Raw genomic sequence first — 18082 nt, 5'->3', positions numbered from 1 at the left:
CCCTCGCCATGCTCCCATCCGTGCTCCCACTCCATCCTATGGCTGTCCTTTTTTCCTTTTTCTTTCTAAACTAATCATCTCCCCCCCCCCTGATTTTAAGGGGATGGGGCCGGGCCTTATTTTGTTCCAATTAAATCATGCCACGTATGCGGGAGCATGGATGGGAGCATGCTGGGGGAGCAGGCAAGTCTCGTCCCCCCCCCCCCCCCCCCCCGCTCCCCCCCAACTAGATTTATTTCCAGTTGTTGTTGCAAACACGTGCAGAGTAAGGTATTAATTAATCCGTCATCTGTGGAAAGCCATCTTGAAAAGAATTCAAAGAACCCATCATGGGGGAATATTTTCATGGCCTAGCCTAGCCCTGCAGTTTAATAAATTCTTAGGGCCTTCTAAAGGTAAAATTCCTAGGGCCATCTAGCTAGGGAGAGCACGTGTGTGGAATTTAAGCACCATTTTGCAAAAAAGCTTCACTTGCCCAGAATGCGCACGGCATAAGCAAGGGCATTAATTTGTAACCAAAGTGCCCTCGGTGAGTATAAATCTTTGAACATGTACATTAATATTGTTTTCATGCTGTTTATCATGTATGCGGTGCATATATTACCATGTTGTTTACATAAAAATTATTAGGGGTATTTTTTTCAACAACTTTTTTGTCTGAGTCAAAAAGTTATTACTATGTTTGTACATAAGTTATCAAGCCTACGATGCTTAAGTAACGAAGGTTCATGCAGACTTCAATGAGTTTGTACAAATTCAAAATTGCAATTTACATGTAATTTTAGTTGAAACCATACACATCCAATTGCTAGCAGAGTTGGTTAGTCTTGTACAGTTTGAATGATGAGGGCACAAATCAACATGTGGTTCGATGGTTAGGAGGGTAGCGGTATCCCCAATCCACTAGAGTTCAACTCCTAAACTTGACAATGGCGCTCGCGGCGTCTGTAGCGACTTCGGCAATCTCAAGATGATGTATTGGGTCAGTCTCTCGGAGACGTTTATAGGGATAGAGTGTGCGTGCATGCATACATTCATAGAATGACATCGACTGTGCTAAAATAAAAAAGGAATGATGAGGGCTAGAGTTCGAGTCCTACTCCACAGCATAAATTTTGAGCCCCGTTAGGCTGGTCGTAATGGGAGTATCATAGTAGTATCATGCATGCCAACTAGGCAAATTTGATAAGTATGATCCAAGATCAACGGCAATAAATGCTTTCGGTAATGTTGCGAAAAGTGTGGCGTGATGGTTACTTTTCCCGTGTAATATATTCTTTGCTGGTGCACCACATATTATATGTGGTAGGAGTATATAAGCTATCCAGGGAAGAATGAAAAAGGTTCCTTGCGGTGCACCACATGGTCTATACGGTGACCTCTTTCAAAAAGAATAGAGAAAAGTCGTGGCAGCGGGGAACATTTTCATGGCCTAGCCGACCCCTACAGTTTAGTTAAATTCCAGGGATATTTTTTTTAAAAAAAGTTAAATTCGTAACTATAAAAATGGTTAGTTTCATAGGGCCATCTAGCTAGGGAATTTAGCCAGCTAACAATGTGTGGAATTTAATTAAGCAACATTTTGCAAGGAAGCTTCATGATGCTCATACCCAGGATACGCACGGCATAAGCAAGGGCATATACTCTATTTGTAACCGAAAGCGCCCGCGGTGAGTATAAATCTTTGAGCACGTACGTTGGTATTTCCACAAAAGGATCTGGAAATATGCATGCATGGCTGACGCGGGAATGAGAATCTGGACTCTTTTCTTTCTTCCTTAATGAGAATCTGGACTTAAACATGTAATCAGTGGCATTGTAATTAAGGTAGCAGAGAAAGCTCGCGATCAATCAATCTGAAATATTCCCTGACCGGTCTGAAAAATCGTTCGCCGGAGCTCGCAGATCATGATCATTGCGGCCCGCGTTTGACCGAGAAATTTGAAGCTCCGTACGCAAGTGAAAACGAGACGGGGGAGGAGAAGAATGGGACGAGCACCCGATGCTTCCACTCGGGGAGCCAAGCCGCGTACACCACTGCTGCTGCGTGCCCGGCCGCTGCCAGCCTCCGACCATTCCTCGCCGGGAGGGATCGATCGGTGACCGGTCAAACCCACCTACTCCCCCTTCACGCCTCCGTCCATGGCTCATCTCCTCCCCATCTCCTCTATATAAACCCACCTACATCACACCATCGAACCATCTCTCATCACACCGACGCAGCGACATTCTTCGCTTCACTGAATCCTATCCATCATCTTCATCGCCAGCTTAATTTCTCGATCGAACAGTGCACTAGTACGCAGCACGTGGCAGCTAGCTAGCTAGCGTCAATGGAGCTCGCGGCGGCTCTGCACGGCGCCGTGCTGGCCACGGCCACGCTGGCCCTCGCCACCTTCGTCTACTTCCTCCACGCGGCGTGGCTGTCGCCGTCGGCCACGCGACGCCGCCTCCGCTCGGTCGGCTTCGGCGGCCCGGCGCCGAAGTTCCCGCTCGGCAACCTCCCCGAGATCGCGGCCTCGCTGGCTGAGAGCAACGGCACGTTACCGGCGGGGGCGGGGGTGACCAGCGACATCCACGGCGCCGTCTTCCCCTACTTCGCGCGGTGGCGCGCAGCGTTCGGCAAGGTGTTCGTGTACTGGCTGGGCGCGGAGCCGTTCCTGTACGTGGCCGACCCGGAGTTCCTCAAGTCCGCCACCGCCGGCGCCATGGGCCGGCTCTGGGGCAAGCCCGACGTGTTCCGCCGCGACCGCATGCCCATGTTCGGCCGCGGGCTCGTCATGGCCGAGGGCGACGACTGGGCCCGCCACCGCCACATCATCGCGCCCGCCTTCTCCGCCACCAACCTCAACGTACGTACTTGTTATACTTACACGTGTAGCGATCTGTGATACTCTGGTCATGCATGCATGCACGCACGCACGCACGCACGCACTGACTTTACATATGTGTGAACTGCAGGACATGATCGGCATCATGGAGGAGACGACGGCGAAGATGCTGGGGGACTGGAGCCAGGCGGTGGCGGCGGCTGGCCGGAGCGCGGGGGCAGTCGTAGATGTGGAGCGGGGCGTGGTGAGGAACGCGGCGGAGATCATCGCCAGAGCCAGCTTCGGCATCGGCGACGAGGGCGGTGCGAAGGTGTTCGAGAAGCTGCAGGCCATGCAGACGATGCTGTTCCGCTCCAACCGCCTCGTCGGCGTGCCGCTGGCCAGGCTGCTCCACCTCCGCAAGACCTACGACGCGTGGAAGCTCGGCCGCGAGATCGACGCGCTGCTGCTCGACATCATCGACTCTCGCCGCGGCCGCCAACACGATGCCGGCGGTCAGGAGAAGAAGAACACGGACCTGCTCTCGCTGCTGCTGGCCGGGAACGACGAGGCGGGGGAAGCAGGGAAGAAGAGGCTGATGACGAGCCGAGAGCTGGTGGACGAGTGCAAGACCTTCTTCTTCGGCGGGCACGAGACGACGGCGCTGGCCGTGTCATGGACGCTGCTCATGCTCGCGGCGCACCCGGAGTGGCAGCGCGCGCTCCGGGACGAGCTCCGCGAGGTCACCGCCGACGGCCCCCTCGATGCCGCCGCGCTCTCCAAGCTCACCAAGATGGGGTGGGTCCTCAGCGAGGTGCTCCGCCTCTACCCGCCGTCCCCCAACGTGCAGCGGCAGGCCCTGCAGGACGTCGCCGTCGACGGCGCCGGCACGACCATCCCGCGGGGCACCAACATGTGGGTGGACGTGGTGGCCATGCACCACGACGAGGCGCTGTGGGGCCCCGACGCGAACGAGTTCCGGCCGGAGCGGTTCGCGGCGGGCGCGCAGGGCGGTTGCCGGCACCGCATGGGGTACCTGCCGTTCGGGTTCGGCGGCCGGATCTGCGTGGGAAGGAACCTGACGGGGATGGAGTACCGGGTGGTGGTGGCCATGGTGCTGCGGCGGTTCGAGCTGGCCGTGGCGCCTGAGTACCGGCACGCGCCGCGTGTCATGCTCTCGCTCCGGCCGTCCGACGGCGTCCAGCTCCTCCTCGCGCCGCTGCACCAACACACCAAATAGATGGCCAGCTGGCTTGCACGTGAGCAAGTCCCGGGGGCCGGGGCATGATGATTATATAAACATAGTGAGTAAATCAATTGTAGACAAGCAACATATACAAGTGCTCAACGGAATATATGGAACACTCCATTGCAAAATACTTCACATATTACTTGTTTCATTATCATAGTTTAAACTTTATGAAGTTTGTAATTTTGTAAAAAACTTATTCAAAACAAAACAAATATACCGAGTGAGACTAGTATGCATGCAAATGAGCTGTGCATGCATGAATTGTTATTTTTTTTCTGCAATTTTTTTTTCGAGGGAGCATGCATGAGGTGTGTCCAGTATCCGAGGGATCCGGCATGCATGCTGTTTGCATGGGGTTAAGTGATCGTTGACCGTACACGTGGTGTCACCGGCCGACCGAGCCACATGGCGAGGATAGACGCACACACCGCATGGGGATATATAGACGCACACGTACGTGGGCACGGCCCGGCGTCGTCCGTGCAAGATGGTGCGCGCTTGTAAGCTTGGAAGTCATTTCTGCCGGCATCTTTCTTTTTCTAGACCGTTCCCTCAACTTCGTTCATCGGCTGCATTAACAAGGTCATATTTGGTTCGTAAGTTTTAAGATTTTTTTTAATCCCAACTCATAAGTCATAAGTTCATAAAAAGTCTCTATGTGTTTGGTTCCTCGAATTTAACATGGACTAAAAGATTATATTACAATATATAAGTCCCTATAAGTCCTTTCTTGAGAGTCTTATTTTATAAGGCTCAAATGCCCACTTTAAGTCTTTATAAGTTCCTCCTGTTTGGTTTAGATGGGACTTATAGATACTTTTTTAAGTCCCTAAATCAATAAGTCCTTAAAAACAAACACCCTCTAAGTTGCCTGAGTAAATTGATTTTGCGGATCATCGGCTCTAAATCTTTTTTCTTTTGAAACGGGGACCATCGGCTCTAAATCTAATGGTTGCGCCTCCGTCTCCTGCATCCAGCCCGATCCAGCGCCTTCCTCTTCCTCCGACCCGCCGATCCAGCGCGGCACTAGCCTGTCTTGTCCGACACCCACCGCCATGTTGCTACCCCAACCATCCCTTCGCCGTCTGGCGTTCACCGCGGTACTCTTGAACAATTTGACCCAAATGTCACTTGGCACTCTTTGTGATCCTCCACGTCACACCATAAGTTTCATTTGTAAGAGTTCTTTCAAAAGATACAATATTATTCTCTGATTTGCGCATAAGGTGGAGAAAAAGGATACTAGCTAGATAAGCAGGGGCAATAATTGAGTAATACAAATATTTTCCCCGCAAAAAATGCAGGGGCAATAATTGAGCAATACAAGTATTTTCCCCGCAAAAAAAGTAGGGGCAATAATTAATAATGGTAAGCACCTCTATCACCAAATAAGGTAATTTTCTCCTTAGCGACTAACCTGCCAAAGCTCTTGTCCCATGTTACGTGGCCGATGCCTTTGTCGCCGTGGCGCCTGGTAGCCTCCATCGGCTGCTTCAGTTGAGCTCAATCTTGGTTTCGATCACTCTACATATATCCTCGAGCGTGCTTCATCAGCGGGCTCCTTGCCAGCGATGTTCACAGCGTGTGCTGCCTATGCCCTCGCGGGTGCTTACCTCACCGATTACACTTTCGCCCTGAGGACCGGGAAACTTTGCCCAACCTCGATGCAAGCAGTCCCTTTGGCTCTTCCGCCGCGACTGTCGTGTGGGTCCATTTTTCATCACCGTAACATCCTGCCATCTCACTTGTGTTTTTGTCTTGCGGGTGAGATGATCGAGCACATATTCGTTGAGTGCCCCACACGCCGCCGCCATATCGTAGGTTGTTCTACAGGGTCCCTTTTTCATCACCGTAACACCCTACCGATGCCATCCCCGAGGTCCATGGCCCCCTCTCTCCATTGCACTCGTCACAGGTGTGGCGAGGGCATCTGGATGACTCGCAACAAATGGTCTTCCGAACTGGACCGGTGAATGTTGTGGTTCACCTCAAGAGCCCGACGTATTTCCATGGCAATGGCACGCTTCACATGCAAGATCCTTGAAGCGTGGGCTAGGAACTTCTTGTTGTTGTCGGAAAAAATGTGTGTTGTGTAGTGGATATATGTTCAGGTTGGGGTTAGTCCTAGACTTTTTGAAAAGTAATAGAATTCTAGTAGAAAAAAAAAGAAATCCAAAAAATAAGAGTTAGAAGGAAAAAAAATTGTGTTGAAAAGGGCCCAACCGGGTTCGAACCGGTGACCTATTGATCTGCAGTCAATTGCTCTACCACTGAGCTATGGACCCGTTGGTGTTGTTTAATTAAATTAGCCTCTTAATATAAATAGCAGGACGTGCAGCGTAAACAGTTGTTGTCGGTGACAGAAACGAGCCGGTCTGCACAAACACCTTTCAGCACCTGCGTGGCTGCTTCCTCTGCCCAACATTCTCTGTCGATATGATGGTCTTATCTAATTATTAATCAGGGCAGAGATCCTTAATCATGTCACTCTCCCGTCTTTGGTCTCCCCAGCACCTGATTGGACAGACATTCTCAGTCATGTCGCTCTCCGGTTTGACGAAGCGAGCAGCTCTGTCGGTTTGTAGGGCGATTAGCGGACCAGGTTAGCGCTCACCCGCTCCATTCCATTCTCCATTTCCATGTAAACGAACAGGAAAATCAACGGACAGACGGTGGTTTTCTCCGAGACGTACGCGTACTAGCTTTACCCGGAAAGAGAGTTTCCTTCCATTCAAACTCGACCACGTCCCCCCGGCCAGAACCAGAAGAGTTCTCGGTTGAACATGCATTGCCCAGACGAAGATTTCTTCTATTCAAACTCAACTGACACCCCTGCTGGCCAGAACAAGAAATGTTCCTGGTTGAACCTTGAACGACATGCATGCATGTTGGCCGGTGTCGTGGTTGGAACCTGGCGAAAGAATACGTGCCTCTTGTACTTAGTAGTAGGAGTAGGTTTCTCCTCCCTTTCCGGCCCCTCGTATTTTTCCTTGCAAGAAACCGGGTGTGAACCGGTGACCTATTGATCGGCAGTCAATTGCTCATATCAGTGACAAGACATATACAACATAAACTGTTGTCCTTTTTTTTGAAGCAACCATATATTTCATTAGACAATCTGTTTACAAAGATTACACATATGATCACTATACGAGACAAACATGCTTGTCAAGCAACTTTGCACATAGAATTCCACAAGATGTAAAATTAATATTTCACTCTTGGAAAAACTTGTGTCTCGCCGAAACGTAGTCCACAAACATCCTCCACCGCCACCATGTAAACTGTTGTTCTGGATGAATATCGAGTGACGGAAACGAGCCGGTCTGCACAAACACCTCTCAGCACCAGCACATACGGCTGGTGGGTTCCTCTGCCCAAAATTCTCTTCCTCGATCGGATGCTTAGTTAGTCACTTGGTCTTCCTTAATCACGTCACTTTCCTGTCTTCTTTTATCTCGCATTTCCCGTGTTACCAGCACGTAATTGGACACACATTCTTTGTCATGTCGCTCTCTGGTTTGACAAAGCGGGCTCTGCTCTGTCGGTTTGCCGGGTGATCAGCGGACCAGGTGAGCGCTCCCGGTCCATTCCGTTTCCGTTTCGGAGTAAACGAGCAGGAAATCAACCGACGGACGGTGGTTTTCTCCGAGACGTACCCGGAAAAGGAGAGTTTCTATCCAACTCCATCACGACACCGCCCAGAACCAGAAGAGGTTTTTTGTTTGGACAAAATAAGCAGAAGAGTTCTTGGTCGAACATGCATGCATATGCATTACCCAGACCAGGATTTCTTCTATTCAAACTCAACTCACACCCCGGCCGGCCAGAAGAAGAAGAGTTCTTGGTTGAACCGCATGCATCGGTCTTGTCTTGTATACGCAATTGGAACCTGGAGAAGAATACGTGCGTCAGTGCGTCTTGTACTAGTTCAGTAGAGTGCGTTTTTCCTCGCGCTCCATTCATATTTTGTTTTCTTTATGCGCCAGTAGGGATCTAGGCAATATTAACCAGTGAACGCATATTAAAGTTGCCATTAAAGAAAGATGTTGACGTGATCTAGGCAATTCAAAGGACAAGTGGCCAGACTAAAAGCGATACATTCTTAAGTTGGCATGGACTTGTTTTTTTTTTCTAGTTTATTTAGACGGCACTCGGTGGGTTTTGCACGACATTACAAAATGGCTCCGAAAAAATACTTGACATCATATAGAAAAACATTTTCCCCCTAGATTTGTCATGTGACCATAACAAAACTGATAAAAAAATTTGACATCGCCATGGGTCTAAAACGTTTGCCATGTGAGTAGGAAAATTTTGCTGAGCTCTAAAATTTCCCACGGCTCTAACAATTTGCACTTCTATAAAATTTGTCATTGTTAAGCAATATAATTTTCCACGTGAGCAAAAAACAATTGCCATGCTCTGAACTTCCCCATGGCTCTAATAATTTGCCATGGCTCTGAAATTAAAATTGACATGTGGGCATTACACATTTGCAAAAAGTTGTAATGTATGAGAGAACAAAAGATCCTAGATTTGACATGTGAATATTACAAATGGCTGTGAAACTTTTAGAAAACATATTTATTGTTACCATGTATGGAGACTCTAAACAACATTACAAAATCCTAGATTTGCCTCGATTAGAAAATTTGTTTGTTGTAAATTTTCCATGGGAGCGGAACAAAAACTTATACAAATTTGCCCGTGGTGTAGAGGAAAAACACTGCCATGTCTGTAAAAACAATTCCATGAGAGCAACAAAATTTTGACATGCTCTTAAATTTCCCGTGGCTCTGAAATTTTCCATGGTTTTAAACTTTTTCAGCAAGGAGTAGATGCCGGCCATGGCGAAATCCACATTAAATTGTGGGAAGTTTTGAAAAAAAGGTTGTTCTCATGAGAAATTGTTTTTAAATAGTATGTAAATTATATATACCCATGTGGCACATATATATACAACATGGTAAATATACATATCATGGCAAAACCTTAGAAAAGGTGTTTCCTAATTCATGGCAAATATAGATAAATTTTTTACTAATCAGATAACAAGTTTAGAGAAAGGTGGATATAACAGATTTTTAGCTGCCATGGCAAACATGTTATTCACAATCAAAATAGAAAATGAGGCAATTTTTAGCAATTTTGTTGTCACTTAAGTCTAAACCTGAACTTCAAAACCATATAGATTACAAGTCCTAATTCTAAAACCCGAACAAGTTTCAATCCCCCTCTCCTCAAACTAGTTTTGTAGTTGGTATTGACTAGTTTGAAGAGTTCTCATATGCTGATTATTCTGGGAATATTTTTGACAAACTGTTTAAAAATAAAAAGGAAAATATTGATTCAGGGCCATTTTTGGTCAAAATTTGACCCAGAAATGAAAACGGCAAGAACATTTTCAAATAATTCTAAGTCATTAACACTAGTTGCTAATTGGAAAGTTTCGTACACTTTTGACAAAACTGATTAAACATTACAATGAAAATACTAATTCAGGATTTGGGGGGGGGGGGGGGTGTCAAATTTTGACCCAAAAATGAAAGTGCCCATAAAAATTGAAACAATTCTCGAACATTAACACTACTATGTTGATTATTCTGGAAAAGGATCAAACTTTTTTGACAAATGGATTAAAAAATACAAGGAACATACTAATTATAACCTTATTTCTTTTGTCCAAATTGACCCAAAAATGAAAGGCCAAGAAAAAAATTGAAAAAATACTCAAAAAATAAACACTACCATTCTGATAACTCTGAGAAGGTGTCAAACATGTTTTAGAAACTTATCCAAAACTGCAAGGAAAATACTTATTCAGTGCTGAGTAGGTGTACATTTTCTCATTTTGATACATCATAGGCATTTTCAAGTACATATTTAAAACACAATACCAACACTTTTCCAAAAGTTAAACATTTTTAATGTACATTCCTTGTCTTTTATAAAGGCTTTCCGAAACATTTTGAAATATATTATGAACACTTTTTCCAAAGATAAATACATTTAACAAATGTACCTTTTCCCCACCTTTTGTTAATTTCATGTATCTTGCACATACATTTTTGAACTACCAAATCAACATTTTTCCTTTGAGCAATGATCATTTTCTTATCACTGGGTGTACATTTTCTTATTTGGATATATCATATCCATTTTTGAAATACTTTTTTCAAACACATGGCCCACACTTTTCCCGAAGGCTTAAAAACCATTTTAATGTACCATGTTTCCACCTAAATTAATTGATGTACATTCTTTAAGTATTACACATACATTTCTTAATACCAAATCAACATTTTTGTTTTGACCAATCAACATTTGCTGACAAGCAAGCATTGCAAAAAAAAAAGAAAGCAGAATGGGAATAAGAAGCAAGGAAGAAGCATATAGGATATTGAAATAATAGAAGAAGCCAAAGTAGAAGCAAAAGAAGAAGTGGAGCAACCAGAAAAGAAGCAGAGAAGAAGAAAAACGATTCAAACGATAAAAGTCTCGCGCTTCAGGAGCCAAGTGGACCAGTCCATTCTCGATCCCCTTGAGGCGAGATGTGGCTCTGTCACGGTCAAGCGAGACATCGTCACACCCTTCATTTTCGTTCAAATATGGACCGTCGTTTCTAAAGTTGGTTGGGGATGAGACTGGATCCAGGTGAGCCCAAGCTAACATGCCTCTACACACACACACACACACACACACACACACACACACACACACACACACACACACACACACACACACACACACACACACAAATACTTTGCCTCAAAAAATAATGAGAATAATAAAGTGCCGCACATACTTGGTAGTACCTATATCTCGCATGAGGCTAGATGGAAGGAAGTGTCACCCCCACCGAGCGTTCTATTGGGCAGCCCAAGTAGATACCTGCATGTTCATTTTATCATTTATTCATATTTCGAAAATATATAATAAACAATAATTTTACATAAAAAAATTAAAAAAATTAAAAATTAACACGGTGTAGAATATTTGTTAGCATAAATTATATAAAATGTTGATAGCAATAAAAAATGTTTGTGACATTTAAAAAATGTTCACACATTACAAACAAATGTACGTCATTAAAAAATATTGGTTGAATGTAGAAAATATTCCTGTAATTTAAAATATTATGTCGTAGCATTTAAAGACAATATGTTGCATTTACAAAAAATGTTCACTTGTTTCAAAAATATGTTCATGACATTTAAATATTTGTGTAGTTGAAAGAGGTTCCTACCATTCAATACATGTTTTAACGTGTATTTGAAAAATGAGTAACACATTTTCAGAATAATGTTAAAAAATATGCATTTAAAATAAATTAATCATGTATAAAAAACGTGTTCTGATGCTTATGAAAATATACAATGTGTATTAAAAAAGGAGACATCAAGACAGATATTAGAAAAATCTTAATCATGTATATAAAATGTTCTTTATGTTAATGAAAAATGTACAATGTGTATAAAAACCCAAAGAAAAGAGTTGAGATCTCATAAATCAAAACCATAAGAAAACCGTTGAAAACCAAGATAGAAAACGAAATTTAAAAGAAAGAAAAGGAGGAAAATAAAAAAAGTTAAAAACCAAGAAGAATAACCGATAAAAGCCAACACATGAAACACAAAAAAAAGTGATGAAAAAGCGCCAAAAAACACTCCCACAGGAACCCATATTGAGCTGCCTAGTGCCTCGACGGGAAAATCCTTGAGGCGAGACAGAAGATAGCATTGCAGTAGGAGATATATAACGGTGACGCTTATTGCAGCGGATAGTCAAGCAGATACACAGAATGGTGTGGTGGACCGATGTGGTTTGGTCATATATGTTCTTTAATAATTTTAAAATTCGTGGTCATTTTTTTATAATTTATGAATATTTTTTAAAAACAACTAATATCTTTAAAAAATTCATCTAAATTAAATTTTACACAGAATTGTTTTTACTAATTTTTATTCATATAAGGTTGGAAAGTGTTCATGCGTTGAAAGAGAATTTCATTTATTGTTTAAAAAATGTGTGTCATTTTGAAGTGTTCACCCTTTAAAAATAGTCATGTAATTTTCAAAAGTGTTCACGCATATAAATATGTTTACAATTTTTAGAAGAAAAAATGTTCATTTCCCACCATTAAATTAATTGGAATGTCCAGGACATATCCGCCTCAGATATACGTACTCAAGAGACCGAAGTTCTAGTTAGAAAACGTATAAATGCATCCAAAAGAGTTGATATACCAACCAATACCTCACAACCACCCGTTCATACTAAGAGGGGCAGCTTCTCGCAAGTAACAAAGAAAACAAGAGTAAGTCTTCTTACCGGTCCGTTAATGAAGGCCAATCTGTATACGCTGTGTGGATGTTGAACCTCCACAAAATAGCCCTATAGTGCACCCAACCCAAAGGAGTTGTTCTGCATGCTTGCCTTTCTCTGTGATGCCGACAACATAAGTTTCCAACCTTTACATATCGTTTAATCTCAATTTTGAAACACGAACTTGAAAGAAATAGCCGGTGGTTTTTCATCCTTGGATGGCAACATGATCATTGCGGATGTGAGTGAGGTCACTTTTGTCGTTTCCTTACAACGGATCTAATTTTTTGAAACGGAGGAAAAATCTTTGCCTCGTCGCATTAAATAAAAAGGGTAATACAATATTTTTCAGGTTACAGGACCACACAGTTCAATAAAAAAGGCTACTCTCCCAAAATGATAAATTGGATTATGGCATGTGTTACATCAGTGAAATTTGCAGTGCGCTTCAACGGACAATTGTTGGAGACGTTTTCACCTACTCGGGGGCTCAGGCAGGGAGATCCTTTATCCGCGTATTTGTTTCTATTTGTTGCCGAGGCACTTTCTTTACTGCTTAAAGATGCTTCTACCAGGGGAGCTCTTCAGGAGTTCCATTTGAATAGACAGGCCCCAGGTATTTCTCACTTGCTGTTTGCGGATGACAGTATGTTATTTTTCAAAGGCGCCATTGATCAAGCAGTTACCATTAAAAATATTTTAACGGAGTACGAGAAAGGGACTGGGCAGTTATTAAGTCCTGATAAGTGTTCTATGATGTTTGGGAAAAAGTGTAGCCTGGAGAACCAAGTGGCTATAATGGTAATCTTAAAAATCACGGTCGATGGTTTCGAAGATAAATATCTTGGACTACCGGTTCCTGAGGGAAGAATGAAAGCTGGTAAGTTTCTATCTACTAAAGAAAAGGTTTTGAAAAGGCTCTCTGACTGGATAGAGAAATACGCTTCTTCTGGGGTGAAAGAGGACTTAATAAAATCAGTTATTCAAGCTCTACTTGTGTATGCTATGGGTATTTTTAAGTTCCCTGCCTCCCTTTGTGAGGAGTTAACCCAGATTATCCGGAATTTTTGGTGGGGAGATGACGAAGATCGAAGAAAAACACATTGGTTAGCATGGGACAAATTAACAAGGTCTAAAGGTAAGGGTGGTATGGGATTCTGGGATCTCAGATTATTTAACCAAGCCCTCTTAGCCAAACAAGCATGGAGGTTATTGGTTTATCCGGATTCGTTGTGTGCTAAGCTGATGAAGGCAAAGTATTATTCTCAGGGACATATTCTTGATACAGTGTTTCCTCAGTCTGCATCACTCACTTGGCAAGGTATTATACATGGTTTGGAATTACTTAAAAATGGCGTCATCTGGCGGGTGGGTGATGGATCTAGTATTAATATTTGGAGGGATAATTGGTTATCCAGGAGCACTGGACTTAAAATCTCAGCTAAAAGGCATAATACTAGATTGAGATGGGTCTCTGATTTGTTCTTGAGCGGGAGGAAAGTATGGGATGAAAATTTGATTAAGTACCTCTTCTATCCCCATGACGCAGAGGAGATTCTTAAGATTCGTATTCATGCTTATGGGGATGGGGATTTTATTGCGTGGCACTATGAGAAAAACGGTATATTTTCTGTAAAAAGTGCATACAATTTAGCGATTAAGTTGAAGGATAGTCAAGATAAATTGGGTCAATCTGGTGGAGATCCATGTGGAGAAAGAAGGCTTTGGGATTTAATTTGGAAGGCTAATATCCCTCAGAAGATAAGGATTTTTGCCTGGAGAACAGCAACCAATAGCTTGGCAGTCCAGACCAATAGAGTTAAGCACCATCAGATTACTTCAGGTATGTGCTCTATTTGTGGAGTAGAAGATGAAAGCACTTTTCATGCCCTCGTTACTTGTTCTAAGGCTCGTGCTCTGCGACTCGCCTTGAGAGAATCGTGGAATATTCCTGATGAAGAGTGGTTCAAATTTTCGGGGCCAGATTGGCTATTGATTCTGTTGGATCATTTGAGCCTGCAACAGCGAGAGCAAGTTTTGTTTCTTTTCTGACGAGCATGGCATCTGAGAAACGATTTAATTTTTGGAAAAGGGCAGGAATCCATTGCTGCTTCTGCAATTTTTGTGGTAAATTATTGGTCTTCTTTTACATCCTTTCATCACACTGTTGAGGTTGTTCCTAGTAACAAAGGTAAAGAAAAAATGGGAGGTGCTACACCAGTCTTCGCAAGATCACAACAACAGGTGGGATGGAAACCTCCACCAGAAGATTATATCAAGATCAATGTCGATGCCAGCTATGTGGAGAGTATTTATGCGGCCAGTGTGGGGGTGGTTGTGAGGAACTCATCTGGCAAAGTTATTATATCTTCGTGGGACTTTTTGGGTCAGTGCTACAGCGTGAATGAAGCTGAGCTGCGTGCTTGCCTGGCAGGCCTTTATATAGGTATTACTCTTCACCAGTCCATTATTTTGGAGACTGATTGTGCTTTTGTCCGTTCTTTCCTTGCAAATGAGGATCTTGACAGGTCCTCGCTCGTTGATCTGAAGAAAGAAGCCTTGAGTGTTTTGAAGATGCTTAAGAATTTTAAAATTGTGAAGATTAATCGGAACGCCAATAAGGTGGCTCATGAGATTGCGAAGTTTAGCTTTATAAGTAAATCTAATGGGATTCTTTTTAATAGCGTCCTGCCCTGTGTGGCGAATTTTGTAATGAACGATTGTAATAACATTATTAATTAATTAATGTATGGGGTTTTTTTTCAAAAAAAAATTAAATTGCCTAATAATTTAGTCCCGGCGATCACCCACGTCTTCACCTCATCTTTAATTGCCGCGACCACTCGGAATGAAAGGGAAGCTTTGGAATATAATACCCTGGCGTTCGGAATGAAAAAAAAAGCTATTTTTAGATTTTTACTGTTTATCCAGTTGGTTGTCACTGATGTATTTTATGAAAAACGGAACAATAAATAAAAATCCCAACAAGACAGAAGAGTTTTCGCCAAAAAAAGGAGAATAGGGCCCAACCGGGTTCGAACCGGTGACCTATTGATCTGCAGTCAATTGCTCTACCACTGAGCTATGGACCCGTTGATGCCAGTATTAATTTAATTAGTCCCTTAACTAGCTGGTGTGCACAAACACATTCGAGCACCAGCAAACTGTTCGTACATCTGCCCAACATTCTCTTCCTCAATTGAATGGTTAGTCGGTCCTATCTAATTAATCCGCGCAAAGATCCTTAATCATGTTTCACTTTCTCGTCTCTGGAGAGGTATTAATTCATAGCCATGTCACTCTCTGGTTTTGACAAAGGGGCAGCTCTGTCGATTCGCCGGGTGATGAGCGGACCAGGTGAGTGTTCCCGGTCCATTCCATTTCCATTTCTGAGTAAAGCAACTGGAAATCAGCTAATCATTCTTGGTAGGAGTAGTTCTCCCCAAGACGTGTAGGCCTTCACGTTTTACCCATTGCAAGAGAGAGATTCCATGCATTCAAACTCGATCGCACATTGGCAACCCAGAAGAGTATGTAGAAGCCGGTCTTGTGGTTGGAATGAACCTAGGGAGGAGTCTTGTCGTGATCTCAGAAAGTTTCTCTATTCTCTCCCTTCTACTCCCTCCGTTCCAAATTACTCGTCGCAGAAATGGATGTATCTAGAACTATCTAGATATATCCATCTCTGCGACGAGTAATTTAGAACGAAAGGAGTATATTTTTATGGCAACACATCGAGTGAACATTACTGCTTCATGTATGCATCAGTGTCTTAGAGCCTGTAAGGCTTATATAAAAGAATTAAAGCTACTAAGCTATCCCTCCTCTCTCATTCATTTGAAGTAGTTTGGTGTGTGTACATTCTGAGGTGACACGTGTTCTACTACCTTTTGTACTACTAAGTTTTTTAGGGTGAACATAGTACAACACATTGTATTACTTGGTTTGGTTCTTTGGGTTGAGTACTACGCTTTGTACTACTAGACATTTTCCCTTTTGTGTTTTGCTACCGTTATTTAATACATGCAGATGCTCACATGTACGCACATACACTCGTCCCTAAGAATGCATACACATCCACCTTACCCGCAAACCTTTGAGATACTGAGCCGGTACAATACTTTGAGATTGACGAAGTCACAACAGATACCATTGTAGGCGGCAGGAACATCTCCCGCTATTAAACGAATATCACCAAAGAGTCTAAAACAAATTCGGGAAAATGCGAACACCAGTGCAACTTAGTGCAACACATATGCTCAATTTCATAAATCCATATGAACGTGCATACGCACACTCTACCCCCTATGTCCCTATGAGTAGTACAAAGCATAGCCCTATGACCCTGTGAGTAGCACAAAGCATAATGTTTTTTTTGCTAATTCTACCTTCTGTATAAAGTTAAGTTAATTATGATGCGATACATGCCAACTTTTTCTGTGGGACGCCATAGGATAAGCAAATCAAAGAAAATTATGTGCCTTAGAGTATGTAGGTTAGTAGCATTTACTGTGAGAATTAGGCTTGATTTTGATGGATAATGCATCTCTAATTTCATTGCTCATGCTTGCTATTTTTCACGACTAAGGGTTACATGATAAATGCACAAAAATATGAGCACCAGCCTCAACACAGTACAACACAAATGCTTAGGTTAGTACCATTTAAACTATGAGAATTAGACTTGATTTTAATTGATAATGCATCTCTAATTTCATTGCTCATGCATGCTATTTTTCACGACTAAGGGTTACATGATAAATCCACGAAAATGCAAGCATCCGTGTCAACACAGTACAACACAGATGCTTAGTTATACTCACCCCTATAAACACACGTACACACACCCAACCCCTATAATGCCGTGAGTAGTATAAATCGTAGCATTTTTGCTCATTCTACCTTTTATATAATGTTAGGTTGATTATGATGCGATACCTACCAACTTTTTCTCCAGGACATCATAGGATAAAGCAAATGAAAGGAAATTATGTGCCTTAGAGTACCCAGGTTAGAACTTTTAGACTGTAAGAACTTGATTTTGATTGATAATGCATCTTTAATTCCATTGCTCATGTGTGCTATTTTTCACGACTAAGGGTGACATGATGCAACAGATATTACTGAAAATATCATGTATAAAGAAATAGTCACTGCACTGCAGTGCCAATCATGTGTTGTTGCCACCACTTTTTCGAGATCCTAGCAACTGCATGCATTGGACTAGAAAACCGATCATCGCTGCTGCACAATCATATCCTCTGCTCAAGTCATCGTTCATAGATTGCATCTCACCGCTGAGGCAACCACCATATCTGGAAATAAGAACCCTCGTAGAGACCTTTCGGTGGCTCCACAATTTGGGTGAGGCCACCGCCGCAGGCCGGAGTGGTCACCACACAGACCAACACCGATGACAGAGCACATCACCACTGACTACAATCTCACTGGAGATAACTGTGGGGACCCCGACTCATAAGTCGTGATCACCAAATGCACATGTACAATGATCCCAGAGATCAATGCTCACTGAACACACAGAAGTTGAATATCAAGAGTCTTACATCAATACATACCGTTTTACACAAATTATGACCATTATGGTCAAGTCTTACATAGATAAAGCCACAAGGGATAAATACCAAATAAACTTAAGCAGCGGAAATCTTCGTCGGTAGGTAGAACCCATGCC

At 43.2% G+C, this 18082-nt stretch overlaps 1 protein-coding gene and 2 non-coding genes across 3 annotated transcripts; 1 reads left to right on the top strand and 2 right to left on the bottom strand.

Annotated features, from left to right (window-relative positions):
• The first annotated feature begins 2008 nt into the window (after nucleotides 1–2008).
• LOC123131410 (cytochrome P450 714C2) lies at nucleotides 2009–4274 on the top strand. Its single transcript, XM_044551094.1, has 2 exons — nucleotides 2009–2852; nucleotides 2962–4274. The coding sequence occupies exons 1-2, from the start codon at nucleotides 2334–2336 to the stop codon at nucleotides 4048–4050; spliced, it is 1608 nt and encodes a 535-aa protein (XP_044407029.1). The 5' UTR covers nucleotides 2009–2333; the 3' UTR covers nucleotides 4051–4274.
• Nucleotides 4275–6275: 2001 nt separating this feature from the next.
• TRNAC-GCA (transfer RNA cysteine (anticodon GCA)) lies at nucleotides 6276–6347 on the bottom strand. Its single transcript has one exon. It is a non-coding gene; the product is annotated as a tRNA-Cys (tRNA).
• A 9063-nt stretch (nucleotides 6348–15410) lies between these two features.
• Nucleotides 15411–15482, bottom strand: TRNAC-GCA (transfer RNA cysteine (anticodon GCA)). Its single transcript has one exon. It is a non-coding gene; the product is annotated as a tRNA-Cys (tRNA).
• Between the last annotated feature and the right edge of the window lie 2600 nt (nucleotides 15483–18082).

Source organism: Triticum aestivum, chromosome 6A, assembly GCF_018294505.1.
Source record: "Triticum aestivum cultivar Chinese Spring chromosome 6A, IWGSC CS RefSeq v2.1, whole genome shotgun sequence".
In the NCBI taxonomy this organism is placed as follows: Eukaryota; Viridiplantae; Streptophyta; class Magnoliopsida; order Poales; family Poaceae; genus Triticum; species Triticum aestivum.
The sequence above is the reverse complement of the archived record's forward strand: the minus strand, read 5'-3'. Positions and strand labels throughout refer to the sequence as shown.